Source organism: Tauraco erythrolophus, chromosome 24 (genome assembly GCF_009769465.1).
Source record: "Tauraco erythrolophus isolate bTauEry1 chromosome 24, bTauEry1.pri, whole genome shotgun sequence".
Lineage (NCBI taxonomy): Eukaryota > Metazoa > Chordata > Aves > Musophagiformes > Musophagidae > Tauraco > Tauraco erythrolophus.
Window position 1 is genome coordinate 2,516,015 of NC_141488.1, and position 27,268 is coordinate 2,543,282.

Consider the following 27,268-nt stretch of genomic DNA (forward strand, 5'->3'; position numbering starts at 1 on the left):
CACGACAGCGGTGCTTCTGCTCCAAGGTCTGCTCAAGATGCTGTGCCTGCTCTCCATCTTCTGCCTGTACAAGCTTTTTTTTTTTTTTTCCCCCTAAAGGGATCACATTTATTTATTTTCCCTTGTCTGCGACTGCCCCATTTGAGTCGTGGATTGGTTTTATTCTCTAGTGATCTCAGGACAAAAGCAGGATTACTTCTAGTCAACAGCAACTTTGAGTGTTAGCTGAATAGCTAAATGTAATTGCTCTCTGATCTGTGGTGGTTTTGGGTCGGTTGGGGTTTTTTTAGAATTTGCTTTTCAGATGTGGGGGTGAAATTGGTGTTGCTTTCATCATCATAACCTGTCTTCTGTGTAATCTGTCCAATTATCCAAATCCAAACCTCAGGTTTAATCTCATACATCCAGACCTGCTTTGTGATACATTTCTGAGTAAAGAGATCTTCCTTAAGTTAAAAAGTAAATAGTGGGCACAACTTTCTGATTCTCTGCCTTAAACCAGAGTACACTGCAAGATGGGAGCTCTTGAATCGTTCCTGCTTGCTTCATCTTCGCCCAGCAGCCTCTTCACTCTGTTATGCCATAACCTTAAATTTGCACGTCTCCTGATGGACTACAGAGTTACCAGCACTTCTGATATACAGGAGACATCAACTAATCTGGTGATTCTTGTTTGTTCTGTGGTAGTTTCAGACACGAGTACTTGTTAATCTTCCAGCTCCTTTAGTTTTATTCCAACTTCAGTAGGCAAGGCTCATTTATTTTGTTAATTTGCCGTGAATGTACTGTTGTTTCCTGTCTGAATTGCAAACATCTCATTCAACCTGAAGATTTAATTTTGTGATTGCATGCCTGACATCTGAGGCACTGAAGGAGGGCTCAGAATTCTCCTTACCGTATGTAGATCCCGTGCAGCAGGTGTTTCCTCGGTGCAGCTGATATTTTCAAAATACATCTGCTAAATAGGGCACGCTGTTCTTTCTGCCATCTTCAGAACTTCAGAACAATCTTCCTTGGATTCGTTCAAGCCAAGGATGACTGTCTGTCTCATTCTCAGTAAGTGCATGACCTTTTTCTTTCTTTTCATCCAGTAGGAACAATACATGCGTGGCAGGTGCCGTGGCCCAGAACTGTTCACTCTTATTAGTGTTTACAAGTAACCTTCAGAGCATGGAGAGTCCTCAGCAGTCATTAAATAAGCGAGAAGTGAGAGCTCTTGGCACCTCTTGAGCTATTCTGTCCCTGCCAGCTTCAGAACCTCGGTATCTGAAGGCAAGAATTTGTACTGGAAGTGCTGGGTGGTTTTAGAGGTATCCTTACAGCTCAGGTGGAAGTCATGATAATGTTCTGATCAGAACAGTTTTTTCTGCTAATATTTCTCTTGCAAGTAGCTCTCATGCTGAGAGGCTGGAGAATGTAACGTGTGTGTGTGTGCTTACGTGTGTGGCGTTCAAAAAGCGTTTAGAATGTGAGAGGATTGCAGAGATTGAATCATTATCTCAGTTGCTGGATGGCTTTCACCCTAGGAGGATACAAATATTTTGATTATAAAGCATGTATCAGTTTGTGTTTAATGATTGATTCATGTTTAGAAGGGAGACGCTTATGGTTTATGTTTGCATTTTATACTTATTTTAATCATGCTTTGTTTTGTTTTGTTTCTTTTTTTTTTAATTGCAGCAGCTGTTGCCGGGTAAAAAGTTTTGGGAATCTGATGATTCCAGCAAAGATGGACCAAAAGGGATATTTCTGGGAGATCAGTGGAGAGACAGTGCTTGGGGAACATCAGGTAGCTCCATTATTTGTTTAATTTAGTTGGGGTTGAATACAGAAATGTGCAACAAATCTACTCAAAATTGCTGGCCAGTCTGGATGACACAGCTTTTAAAAGAATTTTTAAAAACATCTGGTTTACGTAGTAGAAAACTAATAGAAAAACTCACATTGCTTCATGATAGAGTTAAGATATCCATAGTTATAAAAAGATTGTCTAATGTGAACGTGTCTGCCCTTATGTTTGTCTGCCCTTATGTTTATTAGAGGTTGCCATTAAAATTTCAATTTAAACTTTCTCATGTATTTTCTGCCTTGGGATGGATTACTTTAAGTTTGAACAAAGATATTAGAGAACAAGATTAGTAAAAAAAAATAAAAACCCAGCCCCACAATTTTTTAAAAGAAAAATTTTGAAGAAAAAAAAAAAGTTGATTTGCCAAGAATTTTGTTCTTGGATCAGAGACTGTTCCTTATTTTGAACTTAAGTGGAGAGTGTTCAGGTTGGTTTTAGTTAAATGACAAAAAAAAAATCACATGCATGTGCTGAATTTGAAATGCTGACTTTTTTAGTTTTTATTTTCTGTGCTTTCTATATGTGATGAATCTGCTCCTTGAACACTGCTGAGTGTCTCGTGCAGTTTCCAAACGACTGTGTGGAACTGCAGCTCCAGGGGAGATGTGATTTAGAGGAACTTCACTGTTGTGTGGTGTTTTTTCCTGCCAAAAATGCCCGTTATTAGACTGAAGGTATTGGGATGGTGATAAGGGCATTTTTTATTATTTAAATTTCAAAATGGCTGTGAAAAAGGAGGAAAAAGCTTCTCAAAATCTGGTCGGCTGAGTATTGCAGTCCGGTTGGGCACCGAGGAGGTTTTGGGGAGCTGCTGCCTCCAGCTTTCCCACTCGCCTGTCTGCGGTGGGTCTCCATCGCAGCGCCTGCATCCAGTCCTCAACAGCAGTGTGTGCCTGGTTGTATTAATATAAACTGAAGTCGAGGGTGGATGAAAGGGCCGAGCCAGGCTCTGAACAGCAGCAGCTGAGAAGGAGACTTTCTCCTTTTGCTGCCTCTGTTGAGCTGGTTGCATCCACCAGACGCAGGGTAGACATCTGGAGGAGGTAACCTCCTACGCTGGCTGAGCACAGATCTCCATGAGTCAAAGCCCTTCGTCTCATCTCCTCCTTTGTTTGTTCTCAGTTAATCCTGTGCACCTTACAGCCTTTATTCCCGAGCCTGCACTGCTGTCTGTGAGCCAGGGAAGTCATAGTTTCCCCTTTTGCTCATCTGAAATGAAGAGAACAGCCATGGTCTGAGCTCAAGGTCGCTGCCCCAGAGCAAGGAGCACAGCTCGGCGGTGGGGTGTGGAAGTGTCCTTGGCCACGACACTAGTTTGTTCCATGAGCAGTGGAACTAACGGAGCCTGCTTTTCTTTAAGATGCCCTTCGCTCCACCCTTTTTCCTTTCTGGCTGTGTCCACAGTATGCACCGCAGTGCTCCCGTTATGGCTTTGGCTCTTGGCCACTCTGCCTTGAAGTTGTGGTTTGAAGGATTTGAAGCCAGTACCGCTAAAAGCAGCAGGCCTGTCTGATACAGCCCGCTCCTTTCTTCCCCCCGGTGGTACTAGTAGTTACGCAGCAGTGCGGTGAAACCTGCTGGGGAATCGATCTGGGTTAAAACTACCTTTTGTCTTTTCTTTGTTAATTTTATCCTGGAAAAGTCTCCCCAGTCCACTTCACTTTGTGGCCCCATAGATTCTTGTGCTGGCTTGAGGGAGAAGGCAGGAAAGCATTAACTGGGAGTGATGATGGAATAGAATTATTTCTCTTGACAGCTTTCACCTGCTTTGTAAGGCAAGTACAGTGTCGATATCGCTGCATGTCCCTTCCACCATCCCCTGGCAACTGCTCTTATCTGCTGCCTGTGAGTGACTCGCTGACTGTTGCCAGTCTGAGCAGGCAGGAGCAGAGTACTTCTTCCCTTCCCTCCTTGGGGATGTAAAGGCACCTCCTGCTGCCCAGCCAGAGCTCGTAAGGACTTGGAGACATCTCCCTTTAGTGCGTTCTGGTTGGGTCTCAAACCCTCATGCTGCAGAGGGGGTAAAGGGATGGAGCGGATGCAGGAGGATAGGGGATGAGGAAGAAGAAATAAAGTTCTTGTAAAGTTTTTCTTGAGGAAATAGCAGCAGAAACTCTGATCATGACATGCATATGACAGTTCATATGACCAAGAAAACAAATGTAGGCTGCTGTAACGGTAGGATGATGTTTTAAATGACAAACTAAGACTGATTGTTTTTTTCACTCTACTAATGTGAGGTTTTTGCTAAAACTAAAACCTAGAACTTTGGGGTTTTTTTTTTAATTGCAACCTTTATTTAGAGACTTAAATTTCAGAAATTTTATGATTTTAGATTTTAAATGTAGTTATTGCTTGTAGGTTTACCGATTCTAGTATTTAAAAAATGGAAAGCCATCCTTTTTGTAACGGACATCATCAGAGTCAAAATTTGGCACTTCTTAGTACAATTAAGACACTGGAGAGTACGTATTGAATGACTTGCCTCCTTTGAATAGTTGGATCTACTTATAAGAATTACACATGTTTTTGTTCCAGATCACTCTGTTTCCCAACCAATTATGGTTCAGAGAAGACCTGGTCAGGGCTTTCATGTGAATAGTGAAGTCAACTCAGTGCTTTCACCACGGTCAGAGAGTGGAGGACTTGGAGTTAGCATGGTGGAGTATGTGTTGAGCTCATCTCCTGGAGATTCCTGCCTAAGGAAAGGAGGATTTGTAAGTGTGCCTGATTCTGACATTTGAGTTCCCGTTATGTTACTTTTTCCATTTGCTGCTTGGTTTTGTTTGTTTGTTAATCCATCCCTAAAGGCAGATGTTTCTTTTATTTGCTCTTCGTTTAGCTAGCTGTCTTAAAACGGGTCGGCTAGCAGGTCAGCCATCGTTCTTGGCTGAAGGGATGCAGTATGGAAGATGGGTGTAAAGGATATGAATTCTACTGACATTCCCTGGTTCTTTGGATAAGCACACCCGCAGTGACACCCCATCTAAGCTTGTTGGGAACGTATGCAGATTTACCTGTGGTTTTTTGAATGAGCGTGTGGCTGCTTTGTTGCTGGCTAAGAACAAAAAGCTCCATGTAATGATGCTAGAAACGTAACGTAGCTACAAAAGCCACTCCAGGTGGGTGATGCTTCCAGGGGCACATCGTTTCCCATGGAGAAATGGCATTAGTCACCGTACTTCGTGGCGTGAGGATGGGAGCACAGTTGCTGCTGCCTTGAATCTGAGGATGTGGTGAGAGAGGCATAATGGAGCCCCGTCCCTGTGGTGGGGAAGAGGGGCTGCGTGTCAGCTCTTCCTCATCGGCCGAGTGCTAGATCAGGAATTGGTGGAAAACATCAAAGCGGAGTAGGCTTGTTACAGCTGGGCTGCTGTGCTTGTCTCTTCAGGGAGCTGATTTGTGGTTCCCTTCATCCATCCTCTTATTTTTGTCCCTCATTAGTGGGCACCTGATAACCCTGGTGAACCCTGAGCCTAAGAAAGGTGATTTTTAAGAAATGAACAATCAGCAGAAGGAGCCAATTTATCATCCGAACTGGGGGGTTAGAGAGGTGTCTGCTCTGGAGCATTCATATCTGGATGCCAGTTCTGAAATGAAAGCTCTCACTGATGAATATCACATTGTGTGGGTGAGAATTGGGCTCCAAATTTGTATTTATAATTGGCATTTTCAAGTCTGCTCTTTGACATTAAGGAAGCACGGTTTTATTTTCTTTAAGAAGCATCAGAAGATGATTGCTTTTAAAACAATCTTTTTTCTTTTTTTTTTTTAAATATAGGGAGGAAAAAATCCCCACCAGAGAGAATGGAAAAATTATTTAGCTGATGCAGAGTTCAAATGCCCTGTTGTGTACGGAGTACTTTTCCCTCAAATGAAGCGGAAGACAGGGTTAGAATGTCTGTCTTTGTGACAGCACCAAAGCTGTCTCTGATAAATATGTTTATATGCCCCTTACTGTTTTTTATCATAAATTATGTTGTTTTTCCTCTCCCTTTTGTTGTTCAAAACTCTGCCTCTGGCATAATCACCCTTTATTCTTCTCCCAAGTGAAATAAAACGCAGACATTAAGGGCAGGAAGGCTGCAGATGTAATACCACTCATAAAATACTCAACAGAACAGAAATCCTTTTTTTACCCTTTTTTTTTTTGCCCCCCTCTTTGTTTTCTCCCCAAAAATGTACTTTAGGATTATATGAACCAATGCTCGAGCTGCTGATTGACTTCAGTGCTGTTAAATAAGCCATACCTTGGAGCTCACTGTGCAAATCGCAGTAATGCCCCCAAAACCAAGGGGATCCTGCTCTGCTCAAATGCAGGCACTTGTGCAGTCAGTTACTGCGTCTTTGATACTGAGACAGTGACTTTTGGAGAGGCACTAATTCAGTTTATACCCCTTGCTGTCATATTTAAAAGCTCCTGAGTTAGTTCTGAAGTCCTTAAGTCCCATCTAAAAAGAGGATTTGGATAAATATTCTTTAAAATTATTTTGGGGTGGGATTTTTCGAGCCTATAGAGTCAGACCCTGAATTACTAAATGAGAGAAACCGAATACATAGATAAAATCTCTCTTGGAAGAATGAGAACTAATTCCATTATTTCTTTGATTATGATTGACTCTTTTGCTTTTTTATATTTTTATTTGTAAGAACTAATGTTTGCAAGTGACTTACTTTATTGTGACATATTTCTTTTATTTGTTACCATCTCGGAATAAGAGCAAAATTGATCTGAAAACTAAGCTTATTAAAATAATATCTCTTTTGCCTAGGGGCCAAGGGATGCAGAGAACGATGAGAATGACAAAGGGGATAAGAAAAATAAGGGCACATTTGACGGCGATAAATTAGGAGATCTGAAGGAGGAGGGGGACGTAATGGATAAAACAAATGGTTTGCCTGTGCAGAATGGAATCGACGCAGATGTCAAAGACTTCAGGTACGTGCCCTGTTAGTTGATAATTAATCAGTGTCACACTTAACGTTTTTTTGCAAGATTTTTCTTTGCTGTAGCGAAAAGCGTTGTCAGGATGCTGTACTGTGTGCAGGGAAGCACTGTGGGAAGGTGGAGGCTGACATCTGATAGCTCTCATCTGTGCAGACCTAGTTCTGTGTATTGTGATCTCGTTTCCTTTTCCCACCTGTTCCTAACCACTCTGTGTGGGATTACTGTGGAAGTACCTACTGAAGGTGTTGACTCGGCTTATATACTGGTCTAAATTAGACGTGGAGTTTTGGACTTGTTCCTTGTAGCTCTCGAGAGATGAAAGCCTTCTGAAATTGTGGCTAGTGATGTAATCAGTGTAGTTGTTTTTCTTGCCAACTTACCTCTTGCTGCGCCTCGTGTTGACATGTAGGAAAAGTGTAAAAGCAGAAGGAATGTGCTGAGGGGCACACTGCTGCCCTCAGCCCTCGCGGTGGATGAACCGTTTCCCGCTTGAGTCCAGTGCCTACGTTAAGTGGTTAGGAAACCATGGCAGCTGCTTTAGAAGGGTTTCAAGTGAGTTATAGTGCCAAAGCGTTACATGGTTAATAATTACCTAATAGCTTTATGAAAAAATAACTTTGGCATTTCTGAAATCCTGTCTTGTTATGGCTGACTTTCTCCTCAATTGAGGAGAAAAACTGAATTTTTTTACATTTGTACTGTAACAGGTCTTTGAGGTGGGAGGATTGGGGATTTTGTGGTTTTTTGTTTTTGTTTTTAAATACATAAATTGTACTGTAGAACTCATTTAGGGAACTACTTCAGACCCTCCTTTTATTTTTTTTTCCTGTTTGTCACAACATCTACAAGCAATTCTGGTGAGTTCTAGCATCTGTTGCTGTTAATGGATGCTGTGTGACATAGTGTTAAACGGACGTGCTCAGTGACCAGTATCTTTCTCTCTGTGTAGCCGCACACCTGGTAATTGCCAGAACTCTGCGAGTGAAGTAGATCTTCTGGGGCCAAACCAGAATGGATCAGAGGGCTTAGCCCAGCTGGCGAGTACTAATGGTGCCAAGCCGGTGGAGGATTTCTCCAACATCGAGTCCCAGAGCGTCCCTCTGGATCCCATGGAGCACGTTGGCATGGAGCCTCTTCAGTTTGATTATTCTGGCACTCAAGTACCTGTGGACTCGGCCGCAGCAACCGTGGGGCTCTTCGATTACAATTCCCAGCAGCAGGTAACATGTCAGCCGTTGGTCCTACCCTACCGCCCCAATTCCTTCAGGAGAGTCGTCGTGGGGTTAGCACAAGCCCAGGCTCTTGTCTTGGGGAGAGGGACGGAGGAAGACTTGGAATGGATCTCTATGCCATCTATAGAGTGCTGCATGTGTCCTCCTGGGGATCTCGATGCAGGAGAACTACTTAACATGACGATCCAAGCAGCAGTCTTAAGGACCTGTAATAAACAGCAGTTATCAACAGTACGTTTCTGTGTATTAATCATTTTTAGTAAGTTTGCATTGGAGAAGAGCTTTAAATTAGTAAAAACTGTTAAACAAAAAAAACCCAAACAAACAAACAAAACAAAAAAAACAGTCCACCCTCAAGCCCTTAAAGGTTGAACGACTGTTCAGCCTGGGTGTCGCAGCCCCGCTTGGGATCTCTGCAGTGCTGAACTGGAGCAGACTGAAGGAATAATGAGTTAAACTGGCTTGCTTGTACTTGAGCCTGGCTTAAAACCTGGGGTAAGAGTCCAATACTACAGAACTTTATCTCAGCCCAGTGGGTTGGTTTGACCTTTTCTCCCACGCGAGCGGCCCAAGCTTCTCATCCCGGAGGAGTAACACGAGTCCTTGCTTTGCTGTTGGCTTCTCTTGAATGCTGGGCCTAGATCCAACGATCAACTCGTAATCCACTCCTGTTCCTGCTAGTTTGGGTAACGATTGTAAACTTTTATTGCCTTCCTTTTGTAACTATGATAGCCCTCAAAGAAGAATAAAATCCTTTGTTGTAGCTGATTGCAAGAGTATATGACTAGCCCTGGGTTTCCTGAAATATCTGATTTTTTTTATTTTTTTTTATTTTTTTAGCAAAATAACCTGTTGGCAGTCTGTGGTGAGGAAAGGCCGTTGCCAAGTTTGTGCTAAAGGCCCACCTTCAGAGAGTTATCATAGTCCTAAAAGCAGTGTAAATATCTGAGTTACAGCTTAATCGGTTGTTTTATTATATAACATGTTTGTGAGGTGACGGATGGAAAATTTTTTTAATGATTAAACTAAATAGCTGCTGTATAGTTCAAAAAGGGAAGGGAAAAAAAAAAAGCTAGTTTCAAGTGTTTGTCTTACTCTGGTGTAGGACCTCGAATGCAAGATTTACTTTCAAGCAATGAGATGTGTGTATTTTTTTAAAAACAGTATGTTAGAGCTAAATCAGTGAACTGCTTTTTAAAGAACCGTTAAATATGGGAAAATAACTGCAGGGACGTGAAGCCTGTAATTTGCATTTTCTCAGTGTTTTCTATTGACATTAAGGCTCATTTCCAAGTTCAAGTAGTTTTTATTTGTTTCTTCCAGCCTTTAAAAAATAGGATTTAAAATTGGACAAGTCTTGCACCTGGCTAGCGGAAATAAAAACTCTCAAATGAAGGCTGACCTGGAAAGTGTGCCCATTTCAGGAGTGATTATGGCTTTCTGGCTCTGGTTGGCCCTGCAGACAGACGTGGGGTTTGGGGTTTTTTCCCTTTGTTTAAAGTGAATGGGTAATACCCATGTAGAAGTGATATCACCCCCATATAATCATGCTCAAAACTCTGCTGGGTTGCCTCTTGAAGCTGCAGTTCTCTCTCCTCTCCTTGAACGGTGAGTTTTGGTGGGGAGCAGGAGGTCCTGGCGCCCACCCAGGCGCTCTGGTGTGCCCAGCTCCTACCCAGGTCCTGCTGAGGATCCGCGTGCCAGGCTGTTGAATAAGCACTGTTATTTTAAACTTGCAGCTTTGTTGCAGTAACTGCTTACACCTCCAGCAAACGCTGACCACAGGCTTGTGTAAATGCTGTATTAAAGATAAGGATTCGCTCTTCTGCCAAACGCGACCTCTCGGTGCATGTTTATGTAGATGCACTTTTTATCTTGGCTCAGTGTCGTACCCGCTTTTCTTAATATATAATCCCAGCAGCCAGTGTTTCTTAGTGTTCGCTGTCTGCCAGTTATAGCCTGTGTGAAAGAATTCAATCTTTGGGCAGTGTAGTCTTTTCCATTCAGTAGTCAGAGGGAAACGTGTCCTGAACAAAAGGATCTCGTCTGTAAAGTGTCTGTCTCGGTCCGTTGGGAAGCTTCCTATACTCGGAAGGGATTACAGGCAAGTACAACTAAAAGCAATATTAAGAAGGGAAGGTCTTAACCACGTGTAATCTGATTAGACGTGTCAGATGTTTATATTGCAGAAGAAACTGGCTTACAGAAATCTAATCTTAAAAGGCTCCCATAACTGCGTAACACACTGTTCTGATTTCTTGGAATTCCTTCCATGAACTCCCCCACGCGTTGTAAATGATGCACGTGTGAGAGGGGAAAACAGCCTTGCTTTTCGGAATATTGGGTGATCCTGCTGAACTCCCTCGAAACTGTCAGCCGTTTGTAGGTTTTCACTCTGAATGTGGTTTCCAGTAGGCTAAAAATGCTCCACTTTTATAACTTCAACCTCACTTTGTAAATTCCAGTTAATATTCCTGTTGAAGAGGATTCTTTTCTTTTTTCCATTACTGGAGACTACAATTTAATACTGATACATAGTTTAACCGTACTTTCTTATCCAGCGGGGTTCCAAATAAGATGACAAAAAGCTGGTTTTGGAGTTCTTACTTTTTCCTCTTTATTTTTTTGGAACATAGGTGTTTGCCGTCAGCAGATGGAGACAGTGCATTGAGGCTTTAATAACTAACTAAATATGTGGAGCTGATGGTTCCCAGAGCTCGTGTGGCATAGGGGCTTACCTGGAAAAGCCTGAAATCGTGATCATATTTGTTGGCTCCGCTTCCTTGTACTTGCTACAGGCAGTATGAAATCTGCAGATGCAAAAAACTCAAGCTGTTCACGTTGAGTTTCTTCTGGGTAGATTGAGGCTGGAGTCTGGGATTGCAGGCTTGTAGAAACTGCGATTTAAAGCAGAGAGAGGTGGTGGATTTGGGTCACTGCTCGAGTGCATGGCTCAGATACCAACGTTTATCTGACCTTTCTTGGGAAGGGAGACTCCGTAAAGATTTGAGAGGAGATCTGCTGCAGGCAGAAGGAATCCAGCCCTTCCTCGTGCCTGCAGCACAGTGTGAATGCAGAACGTTTGCATGCGGGTTTAAATATTGTTTGAGGAAGTAAGTGTCACAAAGCTGGAGCTAAGTCTTTAGATTTCTTTGACTTGAAGATGCAGACAGACTCATAAGTAGCTGAAAAGACTGCCCAGCATCTCTGTTCCTTATTCTTCCCTTCTATTATACCAGGAATTTTAGGTAAAGGAGCGTCTTTCCAATCTCCCTCTTTGAGTCTTTAGGTAAGCTCTGACAGCAGCTGTCTGCAGAGCATTCTGGATGCTGTGGCTTGATTTCAGCAAAAGAAAAATGCACAAAGCTAGTGTGGGTACTTGTGTGTGTGAAAGGCAAATTTAGCAGTCATCAGCCGTGCTCACAAGAAGGGGAGAGAGCAAGCAGACAACAAGAGGAAAAATACAACAGCAGCAGGTGAAATATTCATGCTCTGAGTAGCTGTGTATTCGTTCTTTGCTAGTACTTCTAATTTAAAAATGATTTGTTGAGATGCGTTTGGGAGGTGTGGAAGCCATCGCACATGCAAACTGAGCAAAAGGAAAAATATTTTCAGAGAAGATAAGTGCTTTTTTGCCCTTAAGACTGGAAAAATGGATCCCAGGGATGCAAAACGATGAAAATTAAAAGGGTTTGGTGAAGTGTTTGCAGCTGAAGAAAGCTAAAATATTGGATTGCTGAACCCAATATGAAAGTAGATCACAAAACAGAGAATGTCTGTTCTAGACTTATCTCTGCCCAGCAGTGAAGTAGTTTAGAGGATATATATATTTATTCTGCCCCCCCATCTGCTGATGCTGATCAGTGAACAAGACGCTGCTAAAGACTTCTACAGAGCCAGTATCCCTCATTCCATTTTCTGTAGGTCACGTTGTCCATGATGTCCTTGCTTTTTTTAAACTAAAAGATGTCAGTAGAGCATCTGATCCAGCTACTGATGACTGGAGGTATATTAAAGATGATGACACCCCTTAGAAGCACTCAACTTTGTGTAAGCATGAACTACTGTTGAGTGGCACGTTTTAAAAAGAGAAAAAGTGAAAAAAGAAAAGGTGTGTTTTGCATAAAGACTGCTAGGAATGTTTTGTGGCCCTCCTGATGTTAAGCCCAGGGAGGTAATAAAGTCATTGTGAATTCGATGTGTTGCTCCATAAGCAGCATTACGATGCTCCTTGGATATATGGAGGGACCCCAGCATCTTAAGGGGTGAGCAGTCTTTGGGCACAGTTGTGACTAGGGTTTTGGCACACACAAGATCCATTCTGGATTCCCTAAGTACTGAGTTTCCACATCTTAAATCCCATACTGATCCCTTGTGTGTCTTTCTTCCTCCTTCTGAATTTGTAAAAGAGAAGAGAATAGAGGTGTACGATCATTCATCTTTTTCCATATTTTCTACCTAAACAGCGCGGTTGCTCATCCTGCTCTCAGGAGAACCAACTCCAATTTTTGTCTATTAAAAACCCCCTAATTTTCTAAATGATTCTGTACTTCTTCTTGATGGTTGTGAGTTTCTGCCAAAAATTTGGGCAGAATTATTATTGCTGCTTCTGACAGCTGAAGTAGCTCACTCGTCTTGTCTGTGAAAGGAGGGCAGAGATAATAGGTGTGAAAATTGTTTAGCGTTTAGGCCAATTTTTTTTTTCCAAGTGAGTGGAAAGAGAAAACATTTATCACAGCGGTTTGTGGAGTTGTTCACACCTCTGAAATGATCACTTTTGGAAGGAAGTGGGGATGAACATTGCTTCTGTGTAGTTTCAGAATGGCTGTTCAGCTTGTGTTATTCTTAAATGTTTTAATTAGAGCTGAGCGCTGGTTTGTTAATGGATTGATTCAGGGAGGGTTTCACTTGGGTAGAGGCATCAACTCTGGCATAGGAAGCTGGGGAAGTACGCTTAGTAAGGACTGGGATGAATGAAAAAAGAAAAACCCTACACAAAAATACCTTTTCTTTAAGGACTAATGTAATCCTCTCTTTTTTTTCCTTGTTGAGAACGACCGTTCTCGATAATGCTGCCCATTGCTCTCTAAGATGGTAGTAAGCTATAAGCTGACAAACTTAGATACTTTGGATGACTTAACCAAAAAGTCCCCGGGTCTGGTTTCTGTCTGTGGTCAAAGAAGGATTTACACTCCTCGCCTGGATTCGCGTAGGAGATGCTGGAGATGGAAGGCTGGCAGGTCAAGGAGGCATTTTGTCCAGGGGTTTGTGAGCTCCTGTGGTTGGCATCCCGTCTGATGGCTCTTCAGCTGCCTCTGAAGCCATCTCAAGAGTGTCGTTTCTCCTCCGTCTGCCGTCCTGCTTGCTGCTTCAGAGCATCTGGGACAGTTACACGCTGGTGTAACTGCGATTTCACTGTGCTCAGTGGTGTTTGAGGGATCTGCCAGTGATCCCCAGGCTGCACTTAGGGGCTGTGTGTTTGCGGAGGAGCTGGGGAAAAAAATGGCTTTCAGGCACTGTGCAGAGGATAGCAGAAAAAGCCCTGGCTGTGGTTTAGCTGTGCTTCAGAAATGTATATATATAATTTTTTTTCCAGGTGGATTATCATGGGCAATTGATTTCAAAGGGGTTTGGTTTTTTTCAATTCCTTTTGAAACGCTTCCCTTTAAAGAGGAGTGTCTGTAGTTGTGAAAATAAATCTAGTATAAGGGAATTGCTTTCAGAGGAGGTAAGAGGATGCTTTTTGTGCATGAGTAAAGGACCGTATTTGTGCTTTTGTCCCTTTAGTTGTTCCAAAGACCGAATGCACTTGCTGTCCAGCAGCTAACAGCAGCGCAGCAGCAGCAGTATGCCTTGGCAGCTGCCCATCAGCCTCACATAGGTAAGTTTTGCATTTAATACATCACATTTTACTTTATCTTCAGAATATGCTGGGGAAAACATCAGGGAAAAAGGATTGGTGGGTTTTAGAGAATCCTAAATATGTTTTTTTTTTTTTGCAACTGGTAATCAATACACAAACAGAGGTATGTTGTTTGAAGATTTACTTGAAAAATTCTGGAGGTGTCTCTTGCACACTTTAAAAGCTCTGGAGCATTCATGGCTGGCAGGAATGACACTCTTACCCTTGCTGAGAGTGCTGCTCAATAATGAGAGTGTTCTGAAGTACTTGCTTGCTCTGAGTGAGGCATGAATTGGGGTATGCAGACAGTGAAGAGAGAGGAAAAATGCACAATTCAATGTACACCTGAACGTGCTGCTTGTGGTTCAGCTTTTAACTTAAAGATGTAATTTATGCAAACACATGATTCATATTATTAAAACAGTATAGGTTAATGGGGAAGAAAGCACTTAATCCTGTGCATAGAAAAACAGGAGAACTGTAGAAGGGCTCCTCATGGATGATTTGAGTTAAACTGTCTCAGGATTAAATGTTTTTAACACAATAAGCAATTTAACTGGTGGCCCTTCCTACCCGAAAGCCCAATACAAATGTGTTGAGACTCTTCCAGCTCTGTGTAGTTCACTGGTGTGCTTATTGGAGTTCAGTGATAGACTCGAATTAAAAATTATTGAGCTTTTTAACTTACTCCCGTTTACCTCCTCCCCACGCCCCCTCCCACCCACCGGTAATTTCTCTAATGATTAAACTGTTTCCTTGCAGAGGAAGGTAATGCCTACGCAGCAGCGATAGTGCCCTGCGATGTTGCCTATACACTCCCGAGCTCCTTCCAAACTAATTAATTGAAGTACTGGTATTGTGTAGTGAGCACGGAACTCAAAGTAGGGTAAATTGGTTCTTGATCAACTTGCTGTAGAAAATACAGAATAGTAACAAGCAATTAGATAATGTTAATATCTAGCTGGTATTAATAATCACCTAAACAGTACGGGTGTGCCTGTGCCGCAGAGATACCTGAGCAAGTATGGGCATTGTACATAAACTATTTCACCACTTCAGCTTTCCTTATGGGGCATTGCATCCTTGGAATTAGATTTCTTCTATGTCAATTATATCCTCTGTAGGTTGTTCTGTTAAGACTCCGGGAGATGCAGTGGTTGCTCACTCCCTATCGAAAACAACCTGTTAAAAAACTTGGAAATACTACAGCAATCTGAGATTGTGCTCACCAGCCAGGTAGCCAGAGGTATTTTGGTAGGGCTTCAGTTCTAGTTAAGTTTGTTTTTACTGACAGGTATGTTTTCAGCAGGTTTAGCTCCTGCTGCCTTTGTCCCCAATCCGTACATCATCAGCGCCGCTCCGCCGGGAACAGATCCGTACGCCGCCGGACTTGCAGCAGCCGCGACGTTAGGTGAGATGCTTCCAGTTGTCTGTGTGTTCGGGATCGTTTTCTGTACCAAAACTGCTCTCGAGTCTGTGAGTGTGGAAATGAAATGTTAGTGCGTTGTCATTTCTGTGGAGATGTAATTGTGTAGCGGTGAGCTGAAACAGAATTTGTCTTGGAAACCCCATTTGCTGCAGATTAAATGTGATAATTCTTGTGTAACACTCGCTATGGGCTCTCTTTCTGTTGAGGATAAACAGCCAGAGCAAATCTGAAATGAAACACTTAGAGACATAAGCGTTGCTACGTGTTTGGTTTTTTTTTTTTTTGATAACAGACAGGAGTGAGAGATACCTTTGAAAATATACTTATTAAATGCTGGAAAGATGGAGGATGTGTTTTCCTGCCAGGATAGTTGTATCTCGTTGCTGTTTAGCTTGACTTACTGGAGTGCATCCTGCAAATGATCTCTTTGCCTTTTGCTAGAGTCTGTTAAGAATTTAGGCTTTTTAGGTTCTCTAGGCAAAAACATCCCATATCTGCTGTGAGACTCAGACTATGAATATGCAGTTTTCCAGATGGGAAGCAAAGATGATGGCTCTTGTCTTTGTGCAAGATCTTTCTCCCAAACGTTCATGCATCGGTTTCCAAATTTGTGCCAACTGTTGTAGCCAAAATTGTTGTATCTCGAGATGACAGCTCAGTAAAACAGCTTATCAGGCAGCGTGGAGAACACTTTGTACGTTGAACCTTTGCTGCGTATGCCATAAAGTTCTTGCCTAAGCATTGAGGACAAAGAATGTACTTTCAGAAAAACACTTTTATAACCGTGCTTTTCTTTCTGTGAGCCACCAGTAGAGGAAACCTTTTACGTTTTCAGTAATAATGGCTCAGTTCAGAATAGCGGTGATTTTTAGCAGAGCCTGCACGCTCTTGCCACCCTCCACTTATGACTTAATACTCACTGCAAATCTCTTCGATGTACCAGATCAAAACCATAAAACGTTGGTTGTACGTGAACATAACGCTCCGCTAAAGAGCGTTGTGGTTTGGTACGTGACTTCTTGATGTGTTGAACAGCTCTGACGTAAGTGCTGTTCAGCTTTTAAGCTTTGAGACCAATCTCAGGTCAAGCTCTGAAATGGGATTTCAACAACTTACCCAGTTGGATGGCATTTTGGATGGATCGTATGGAGTATATAAAGAATCATAGAATGGTTTGGGTTGGAAGGGACCTCAAAGATCATCCAGTTCCAACCCCCCTGCCACGGGCAGGGACACCTTCCACTACACCAGGTTGCCCGAAGCCTCATCCAACCTGGCCTTGAACACTTCCAGGGATGGGGCAGCCACAGCTTCTCTGGGCGACCTGTTACAGTGCCTCACCACCCTCAGAGTGAAATTTAATCCAATCAAGATTATAATTTGAAGATGTGAGCTTTGGACTTTTTTGGCTGCTGTGAATTTTGTATGCTGATTGCGCAATAACGATGCAAGATTAAGTTTAGGTAACAACATGTTGTTGGCAAACAAATGATGCTGTGATTAAATGGAAGAAAGCCAAGAGGTAGAGTACAAGGATATTTCTAATAGTCCAGGAGTCGATGAACTATCATGTGATGATGGATGTGTGGCAGTGAACGAATGACCTGAACTCTTGGTGGCAAATGTAAGTAGGAAGCTTCAGACAAGACTTAGCGGGGTAAAGGTGCTGGAACACTCACAATTCTGGTTACAGTCAGAAGAGATGCTTTGTAAACAAATACAATAAAAAGAGAATTCTGGTTGGCCTTTTTGCATCACATCAGCGCTTCTAAAGCTGCTGCTCGTTCTTAAGAAACACACTGAAGTTCAGCAGAGCAGGAGGTCAGTGTCTTGATTTCATAGAAAGACCACATGTAACTGCTGCCAGATTTCTAGGAAACAGCAAACGTGTTTGTGACTTTTTTTTTTCTCCTGTTTCTGAGCAGTATTGAAGCTGCAGATGCCTGAATATCCGGTCGAGGCCTTATAAATTTGAACTAGGAAATAACATACCCCAGGATACCTAAAGCATCCCAAAACTTGGCATGGGGATCTCTACTTGAATAATTTTTAAACTTTATGACTCGTGAAGGCAAAACAAAAGAATGTGTAACACTCTGCAATGTACTTAGTGTTACACCACTGAGAAATACAAATTACTTCATCCATCTCATTGGGCTTTGGACCCTAACAGCTAGAAATGACAATATAACAAACTTCCCTCCTTGCTGATGGTTGTTTTAGGAAAAGCACCTTTTCTGTCTAGACTCGAGCAGTTTTGAAAGCCTTTGCTCTGTAATGACTCGGTGCAGCACTGAAGGGGCACGAGGCAATTTAGATGTTTAGAGTCATGTATGAAGTCAGAAGGCCTCCCCGATGTGTATGGGAGTGTTAAATTGGGAAGACTTGGAGAAGTTTATGAGATGGAAGAAATGAGCTTAGAGTTGTTGGTAGTTTATTGCTCACAGTTACTTTTAGAGCGGAGGAGAAACTTGTGTGTGTTTTATGGCAGAGATAATTCTGTCAATTAAGATTCTGCCATTATGGCAGCTTTTTCATGATTGTAAGTCTGTCAGCCCTGCGATAATATTCTTTTCTTCCCAACAATAGTAGCATTTTAAAGAACAAATTTGAGTGCAGAGGGAAGGGCTTCCTAGACTCAAGAAAAAAAAAAATCACTTGTGAGTTTAAATGGTGGAGAAGATACTGCTCTCTTTAAAAAGTGTTGTGAAATTGCCTTCTATAATTTGAGAAAGATGTCACTCAAAAAAAATCCCAAACAACTGAATCTTGCCTTTTGTAAGAAAAGCTGGGAAATGTTGATTCCCTCCGAGGCGGTGTGTTACGGAAAGTGTTTCTGCTCTTTGCGGAGAAGTGGATGCTGGAATAACCTGCATACAGGAAAAAACACAGTGCTCCTAGGCTGAAGGTAGGGTTGGTCTGGATGTGTCTGCACTGTGCTTCCCGAGCTTGGGGTTCTTAGAAGCCTCATTCCCTTGGTGCTGACCTGTGTCCCACGCAGAGCCAGCTCTGAGCTGCAGACAGGTACGGATGCATGAACACATCACTCAGGACCAGGGCTCGGGGGAGCATGGGCAGCGGGCTCTTCCCAGCTGCCCCGGGCACGGTGTCGTGCAAAGGTGCCTCTCCTCTTCTGGCTCCAGGCACTGTACCGCAGGGTTTGCACGGGGCTGCCCCACAGCTGGGTTGAGTTCAGCTGTTTTTCACCCCCATCCCTAAAAAAAACCCACCACTTCATGGCTGTCTGTAATGGTGAAATGATCAGCCCACAAATCGATAGGATTTGATAAACGTTCCTATTGGCAGCCTTGTGTTTTCAGACGGGAGGGTCTCGAGGCTTTTTAACCGGGTGGTTGCTGAGTCCGCATCCTTGGCAGGAGGGGCTTCCTGCAGGAAGCAGGTATGGCTTCTGCTCACAGGGGTTTGGGTGTGAAGGCTGAGGTTAAAAGCAAAAATTTTGTTCTGAACACAATTACAGATGGTTTTGCTAATGTTTCTTGCAGGAATACTTGTTGGGAGTCTGTGGCTGATGTGTGAGACGTAGTAGTGGGAATATTTGGTTTCAAAGGCACTGGAATGGCTTTTATTTTCTCATGTGTGTCTGTCTTTAATAAGTGTAAAAGCAGGTGCAATATCTCCCGAGGTAAAGAAACGCTCGGCGTGTTTTCGTAAGGCTGGCGATGATGACACACTTGCCCTCACTGAGAACACTGTTCCATAATGAGCCTCACCGTGTGTGCAAACGAGCTGAGCCAGACTTGCAGCTCCTTCAAACCCAGCTGCCTGCAAACTTCAAAGACTTTGTGTCTCTCCTTCTTTCAAACACCTAAGGCTTTTGCAGATCTGATGAGCAACCTCTAACTAGGAAAAAAACCAAACATCTAGACTATGCTTGTTCGATAATTAGAACGGAGATTAAAATAACCCGGAGAGATGCCCAAAATTTGCCCAGATAAAGGGTATTGCAGCAACTTCCCAGTAGCCTGCGGACAAATGCAAACTAATTACTTGCAGAAAATGGGGCAGTTGCAGGTATTTTGCTGTTGGGTGCAGGAGCACCCTGGCAGTTGGTGTCTGATCTGCTTTGACTGAATGTAAACAGGTTGTAATCCACCGATAAGCTGTGTGTCTGTAACTACTGAGCTCGAGATGGGCACTGCCGTTGTAGGACTGGTTCATTTTCTGCAGGTTTCATTAATTTTAGCTACCGCTGCTCGTGAATTTCCAGGTTGGAAGGTAAGAAACAAGTCGTTACTGCTCCAAGACAAATCTAAGACAGGCAAGTCACCTTCTCGGGCTGGTGGCACACAGTAAATCCAGCGAGAGTGGATTTCATGGCACAGCTTTAGTGGGAGCTACAAATCCGACTGTTGAGCGTGTGCCTGGCGATAGACAATGGGCTGCTTGTACGCAGAGCTGGACGTGTGTGTTAGTGACACTGCAAAATCTTAAATTTGGGGCAAGTACAGTGGTTAAAAACAAAATAATAAAGGAGAGTAACTGTTAAAGGAGAGTGACTTATGCTTTTGAAATATGCATTGAATATTTGACATGGAATGTGAACTGAATATCTCGAAGCGTTGCTGAGCCTCACCCAGGCTGCAGTATGGATTGCGGGAGCAGCAGTCCGTCCAGGCTGCGATCCGGACTGCTGCACAGTGGGTTGCTTTGGCATCCTGTTACTGTACAAAAGACAAAATCAAAAGGAAAAAGAACTTCCTGGATTTTTCCCCCTTTGTCGTACCCAAGCTTACACTCAGCACTGTCTTTCTGCATCTCCCTTTTTACTGTCATCCCTCATTTTTGGGGGAGTATTTTGAAAGTCTCCTGGGGCAAACACTCATAACTCCTTGCAGTGTCTCAGAGTAAGACGTAACGAACAGCAGTAATAAAGCGACTTGGTTAGAACTCAAACGCTGTCTCTCTTAAGATAGCAGCTATTTTTATTCCATTTAAGAACAAGAGTGTGGTTCAAATTCACTGAACACTTATTTATTCTACAGTGTCAAATACAGCAGTGGTTCTCTACCTTAAAAAGACCAGGCATAAGTTACTCCTGCTGTGGGGAAGGAACTCGTGGGATAGGTGATGCATTTGAAAAGCAAAGGGAATACTTCTGCTTTTCTGTTAACCTTTCCAAGCGATATAGAACAGACATATTGAAAAATATAATTGGCTGCTTAAAGAGGGCCTGTAAGGAAGATGAGGACAAACTTTTTAGCAAGGCCTGTAGCAACAGGACGAAGGGTAATGGTTTTAAGCTAAAAGAGAGAGGAGATTCAGACTAGGTACAAGGAAGAAATTTTTTACACTGAGGGTGATGAACCACTGGCCCAGGTTGCCCAGAGAGGTGGTAGATGCCCCATCCCTGGAAACCTTCAAGGTCCTGTTGGACAGGGCTCTGAGCAACCTGATCTAGTTGAAGAGGGGCAGGGGGTTGGTCTAGGTGACCTTTGAAGGTCTTTCCAACCCAAACATCCTGGGATTTTCTGATTCACATACACATTATGTGGTGGGAGGGACTCCACTGTTCAGCACAGAGCACTGGCTGCTTCCTCAGTGTTACGCCAACTAGAATTATTTAAGGAAATAGCCTACCATTCTGCTGTCACCAAATCAAGTGTGCAGTGTCCTGAGACTTGATAAAACACAATGAATCTTCAGGAGTTATGTTTTTTCTGGTGCTCTCCAAGATTTTTATTTTTTTTTAAAGCCTCTTAAGTTTGAGGAGGAGGGAATGTGAAAAGATACAGGATCATGCAGCCTCTTTTATGGCGGTTTGCAAATGCAGAGTAGGACTGAGTGGGTAGAAAAATAACATTTTAAACAGTTTAGAATTGATGTTATCCAGCTGTAAAGCATTTGGGTTTTTTTTAATTTATTGGGGAGCTAAATGATAGCTGTTACTGAGCTGTGAATGTTAGCTGAGATTAGGAGAGACTTGTATATCTCTGTGCTTAAACAAGTTTCCTCTTTTTGTTAGAGATAAAGTTTTTGTTCCTTTGCTATAAAATTAGAGGATAACAATAAAAGCATGGAATTTCAACAGCATCACTGGTAGCAGAATTTGACCTCATCCGATAAGGTAAAAGCGAGTAAAGATGAAATTTCAGGTCTGACATAAGCTTTTTAAAAATGAAGAATCCAAATGCCAGAGTCCCTCCGTATTTGCGAAGGATTTAAAGCAGGATCACCTTGAAATGGGATTTGTTAAACCAAACATGATGAGCAGGTATTTTGGTGACTGTTTGCTGTGTAACGCTTGTCACGCTCCAGCAGCTCACCACTTCCCTTCCTTCTAGGTCCGGCGGTCGTTCCTCACCAGTACTATGGAGTTACACCCTGGGGAGTTTATCCTGCCAGTCTCTTCCAGCAACAAGCCGCCGCGGCTGCCGCTGCAACTAATTCAGCAAATCAGCAGACCACTCAGCAAACCCAGCAGGGCCAGCAGCAGGTAAGGGGTAGGATCCCTTTTGCATATCGAGCCACAGCAGCTTTGAAGAATCCTGATTTTTTTTAAATTTTTTTTTTAAAGAGCCTTTAGCCTCTCTTAAAAAAAGGAGAAGAAACACCTATACATTCTGTTATGGCATTTCTACATCATGCACGTGGGGGATAGCACACGTACGTTTGTGGTGGTGAATTATAGGGTGATAATGTTCTGGAAAACAAAAAATGGAATCAGTTGGTGAGCTCTGCTGAGCCACGCAGCAGCAAATGCGTGCCGGTGCGGTGCAAGTGGAAATCATCATGCTGCAGTCTGGTTTCGTGCCCATTGGTGCAACTTGAAGGCTGTGGAGATGAAAATGTGTGTCCAATGCTAAATGTCATTAAACCTGTTCTTATCTTCAGGGTGCTGTCCAGTATAGAATGCTTTTTTTTTTTTTTTTGGTCAAGATTAGCGTTAAAAGGGTCAAAGTAACAGCAGAATGAGTTGGTTTGGTATCCATGTGAGGCCTTGGAGACAAAAGATGAGTGTGAAGAGAAAACTGCATTTGCTATTTTTAAGGTGAACTGTGCAGCTGTTTTGCTTTAGTCTGCACAAAATTTTGGAGAATTTGACACTAAAAGGACAAAATTAATGAAGTTAGTGAAGATTTTTCATATGTTTTGCTGTTACTCCTGTAAGTGTGTTAGAGACGAATATAGAGACAGGTGTCTTGTTTAAATGGTATTTGCATTTTTAAAAAAAGCAATGAAGGGGGCTGATAAGGGGACATTTTTCCTTACATACTTTGCAAATGGTGTGTGCTTGATGGGGTTTGCACCATCCATCTCTTCTGTCTTAATCCTTTGGCAGTGCTTGCATATTGGATTATATAGCCTGTACTTTTTCTTCTGTTGAAAATTGTTACGCATCTTTGTGATGGATCACTGTGTGATGTCTTGTCCAGTTTTGGGGTTCCCCCCTCCCCATACTTGGTATTTATCTGGGTTAATTTCCCTAACTTCAGTTAGGTAAAATCAGCATTTTAAAGCTCTGGTATTTAATCATGGTTGTACTTCTGATGCCGATGACACGAATGTGAATCTCGCAACTGCTGGAGCAGAAGGTGGAAACTGAGAGACTGCTACAAGAATTAATAGGGAACGATAATTTTCTTCCTTTACTATAACAAAAAGCCATCCTAAATGTTTTATGAAGTTGTGTGGGAGTGAAAATTCTTAGCTTGCTATTTAGATCAGTGTTTAAAAAAAAGCACCCAAACTTTCAGACTAAACTGATGGTTTCTAAATCCGAGTGCTTGGGTTAGATGTTAGAGGAATAAGAGGTGTCCCACCATCCTTGTTTTGGTTCTTGTTCTGCTTGGACAGACAGTTGGACATGCTCTATTCTTCTCCTTTCAGACCTCAGCAGGGCCCGTAGGATGGGTGTCAAGAACTGGATTTGGGCTCCTGTTATGTGGCCAGTCCTCCGGCACAACCCCAGCTCCTTTGTCTGGTGTTTGGCTAAGGGCTGGTCCTGGCCTGACTCTGGCTTTATACAGTTTCATCGGCCTCTGTCCCGCCGTACTTCCTGCTTGGAAGCAAAAATGGGCTCATTATCCTACCGACCAGCGAGGCAGCTCCTTTCTCATGATGACACAGACCCTTCCTTTCTGGAAGCGATTCGGAGATAGTGATTGTAGGAGATAGCAATTGGCAGCTGAATTTATTAGCTTCTGCTTTGAAAACTAAAGCAAAAACCTGTGTTTGGTAGCATCATAAGGCCTTTTCAGATGATAAAAGCAGTGATGTTTCACACAGTGATTCTGGACCAGTGATCAGGAGGAGAACACTTTGCTCCTGCCAAAGTTAATCATCAAACCTCCCCACCTGGCAGGTCACGGGCAGGAGCGTGTTGAACAGCCCTCCTGCACGTACCCGTGCTCACAGGTAACTCGGCGTTAAGAGTGTGTTAAAGCCATTTATGCATTGGCATTCGGACTGGGAGCCTTCCCCTGTAAGGAAGGTGTGTGCTGAGAGAGCTTCTGCAAAGGTTTAGGCTATTAAAATGAAAAATATCAGTCATCAGGAGGCTTTACAGTATTTTTCATTACTTTTATAGCCGTAAAGCAGGCATGGGTGGGGACCGCGGGTGTTGTTTTCCATGCAAACCTTCCAGCCCTAAAAGGATAAGGTGTATATTTTTTTGGATGAAATTTTTCTAAGAAATGCTGGGGCAAATGTTTTGGAAACCTAGAGCGATGATTATTGACCGTTGATTTGTGATGCTTACGGCATCTTCATAGCATATTTATAAAAAAAACACCACCGTTTCACGTCCTGCAGCCGTCCATCCATCGCTGGAGTTCTGTGCACCCCTTGCACCCCTTACCAAGCAGCTCCAACCTGTGAAACTCCCTGGAATGAGCAGTTCATGTCCAGGCTTTGGCAGCGATGGCTAATTCTGGGATGCACATCTACATCGGTGAACTTCAGGATCCTCTCCCAGTATCCCAGTGCGCAAAGTCATGTATTTCTTTTTCCTTTTAATGACTTTGTCGGGTGACACAGACGGTGTTCCTTTCAGCTGAGTACCAAAGGGTGGCTTTTCTAACAAGCTGACCTCGCGAGCGGGCGCGGGCTCTGGCATCATCCCTTGGAGTGAAAGGCTTTTGCAAACAAAGGCTGTCACAGGTAATTACAGGAAAGGTCAGTTTGCCACCTTCCCTTTGGAGAGCAACGTGTGCCTAAACCACAGGAGCTACACAGAAAAGACAGTGTGTCATCTTTGGTCATTATTTCCGATGAGTAAGTGTCACGTCACTGGGTCACTGTTTTCAGCCTGGAAAAACCCGTGTCACCTCGTGTCATCGGCCCCCAGCTCTGAAGTCTGGGTTTTTAAGGTTTCAGCTCAAGTGGGCTTTCAGTGACAGAGACCAAACATTATCTGGGATGGGGCAGAGGGCCTGCAAACACTCTGACAAAGGATGAGTGTTGAAGGTACATCAAGAAACAAGAGGTCAGATGATGAAGCACTCCCAGATTATGTTCAGTAAGCCTGAGAGGGGATGTGTTATTTAAATTGGATGTTCTGCCTTTACCCGTGGTGGTAGTGTGAAGGCTCGTGGTGGTGAAGGCAGCTCAGTCCTGAGTAAGGGAAGGGGTTGTGACACCCTGGTTGTGCAAGAACTTCAACTAGATCACTGTGGATGCTCCAGCAAGCGCCTGGTGATTGCGGCTTATTCCTGGGTCTCAAAATAACCAGGTTGATGTTCCTCTGTCTTCTCCAGGTTCTCCGCGGAGGAGCCAACCAGCGTCCTTTGACCCCAAATCAGAACCAGCAGGGCCAGCAGACCGACCCACTGGTGGCTGCTGCAGCCGTCAATTCTGCCCTCGCCTTTGGACAAGGGCTGGCAGCGGGGATGCCAGGTAGGGGCTCCGAGGGAGCTGCTGCTTCTCCAGTGCCCAGGGAGATCTTGGAAAATTATATCTTGTGTCTCAGCGTGGTGGCACATTTGCCTGGCATTCAGCAGCATTTTGGTTTTGTTGTTTGGTTTTTATCTGTGGGTATAGAAGGCCTTTTGGAGAGGCTGTTGGATGTGAACCCAACTATCTGTGCAGCATTTAAGTTGAGTCAGAGTTTAGATCCCTGTGCCACAGGTGAAAAGAAATGTTATCAACCATATTGCTGTACGGGTGCGTTGGTTGTTTGCGTACTCAGAAGAATTCCTGACTCCTGTTGGAAGTCGCTTTCAGGTTTTTCTGTGGCTCGTGCTGGCTTATGTGATCTTTATTTTAAAACTTCAGAAATATCTTAGTCCCGTTCAGTAGCCTTGTCTTTCCAGCCCTGCCAGGTGCTTGACTTCAACAGGGTAAGGACTTCCCCTTCATAATTTCTTCCAAGCAAATACTAGTGGCTTAAAAACAAGAAAAGAAAACGGATTAAAGGAAGCCAGGTTTTATTGTAATTTATAATTCTGCAGGAGAGGAGCTTCTGTATGAATTTTAGCTCTGATCCGTGAGGCTGTGTGATACAAATGCTTTTGACATTCAGTTATACGGAATATTATTGTAATGGCAAAGGGCAAATGTAAGTATTTTTTTTATGAATAGCTGGCAAGCATGTCCTGCTGGTCAAATGTAAGAGAACAGGATGATTTTGACCTCCGGTCTCCTCGCTGGAAGAGTCGCATGGTTGTTACATGGTGATTTTTTTTATGGTTTAAGAAGAATGGTGCTGTACTAAGTTATAAAGTGAATTGTAACATGCGCGTTTCCAAGCAATCTGCACATTTCCTTAAATCCGTATTATTGGGGTTTTGGGGGTTATATTTGCAAAGCAGCTCTCCATGGACGGAGGGCATTCTGTTTGTGACCCCCACCTTGGAGAATCACTTCACTTTTTCCTGAAAGTTTTATCAAACTGCAGAATCGGTGTAGCGAGGTACCTAAATAGCTGCATACTGCTGAAAGTCTGCTTTGTGGATCAGCATATTTGATATAAGAGTTTTTATTTATATCTATTAAAGAACGCTTTATGATACATACCTTCAAAACACACAACTTTAAATTCCATGTCTTGTTTGCGTGCATGTGGATGCTGAAGAGCTTCAGCATACAGTAGGAGAGTTGGAAGCGCAGTGTGTACATGTCTGTGAAAAGTTGCAGCACGTGCCCAACTTGTAGGGGAAAAGAAATAGTGCTTTTGTGTTTTAAGACCATTTTTAATCTGTGTAACTGAATTTACACAGAGGGCAATGCTAGTGTAGTAGGTTTGGGGGGAAAAAAGTATTCTCTACCTGAAAGTCTTACTAGTGTCAAGTTGTAGGCTTTTGTTTTTGGGATTTATTTTTTTTTTCCTTTAGGAGAAGCAGAGCTGCTGTTGCTTTTTCTTTTTCCATTCAAATTTTCCTTTAAAAATCCTATTGCACCGTACTTGTCCGTACGTCCACGGTGTGTTGTGTTGCTTGTTACCTTACCTGTAATTTACTTCTTCAGGTTACCCAGTGCTGGCTCCTGCTGCTTACTACGACCAAACAGGTGCTCTGGTGGTGAACGCAGGGGCCAGGAATGGCCTGGGGGCCCCTGTCCGGCTGGTAGCCCCTGCCCCAGTCATCATCAGCTCCTCCGCGGCGCAAGCAGGTGAGTCCCAGTCCCGCCAAGCAAAAACCTGTTCCGTCCCCGGCAGCGGGTGGACCTGAAATCCTCTGGGATCTGCTGGCGATGATGACACACTTGCCCTCACTGAGATCCGTTGCAGGGATTGTTGTTGAGAACAACCTCTGTGCTCACTGTGGGCTGAGCCTCCAGAGCAGCCTCAGAGAGGTAGCATTGCATAAATTCTGTTATTTTACCCGGTTTCATGACAGTTATTTAAATTTGTCTGCTGGCATCTAGTTTCCCACGTAATAAAAGCTTTTAGCCTGTGTAGAACTCCCAAACGATCACCTTGCTTGCGTAAAACATTACATGCCTGGCCTTT

General features: G+C 43.2%; 1 protein-coding gene and 1 non-coding gene across 8 annotated transcripts in view; both read left to right on the plus strand.

The window, feature by feature from the left end:
• PUM1 (pumilio RNA binding family member 1) overlaps positions 1-27,268 on the plus strand; it is a 78,414-nt gene that overhangs the window by 29,011 nt on the left and 22,135 nt on the right. For 3 of the 7 annotated variants that reach the window (XR_015222849.1, XM_086626239.1, XM_086626242.1), the window contains exons 4-12: positions 1,681-1,789; positions 4,388-4,566; positions 6,622-6,788; positions 7,747-8,017; positions 13,817-13,910; positions 15,226-15,342; positions 21,663-21,814; positions 25,077-25,215; positions 26,785-26,928. Coding sequence is in view for 6 of the 7 variants with exons in the window: in XM_086626239.1 (XP_086482365.1) it covers positions 1,681-1,789; positions 4,388-4,566; positions 6,622-6,788; positions 7,747-8,017; positions 13,817-13,910; positions 15,226-15,342; positions 21,663-21,814; positions 25,077-25,215; positions 26,785-26,928 (1,372 nt within the window). In the remaining variant the exon portion in view is untranslated. The remainder of the gene's footprint in view (positions 1-1,680; positions 1,790-4,387; positions 4,567-6,621; positions 6,789-7,746; positions 8,018-13,816; positions 13,911-15,225; positions 15,343-21,662; positions 21,815-25,076; positions 25,216-26,784; positions 26,929-27,268) is intronic. The other 4 variants (XM_086626244.1, XM_086626245.1, XM_086626243.1 and 1 more) reach the window with 3 other exon arrangements.
• On the plus strand, positions 19,034-19,117 carry LOC147527075 (small nucleolar RNA SNORD103/SNORD85). Its single transcript, XR_015222853.1, has one exon. It is a non-coding gene; the product is annotated as a small nucleolar RNA SNORD103/SNORD85 (small nucleolar RNA).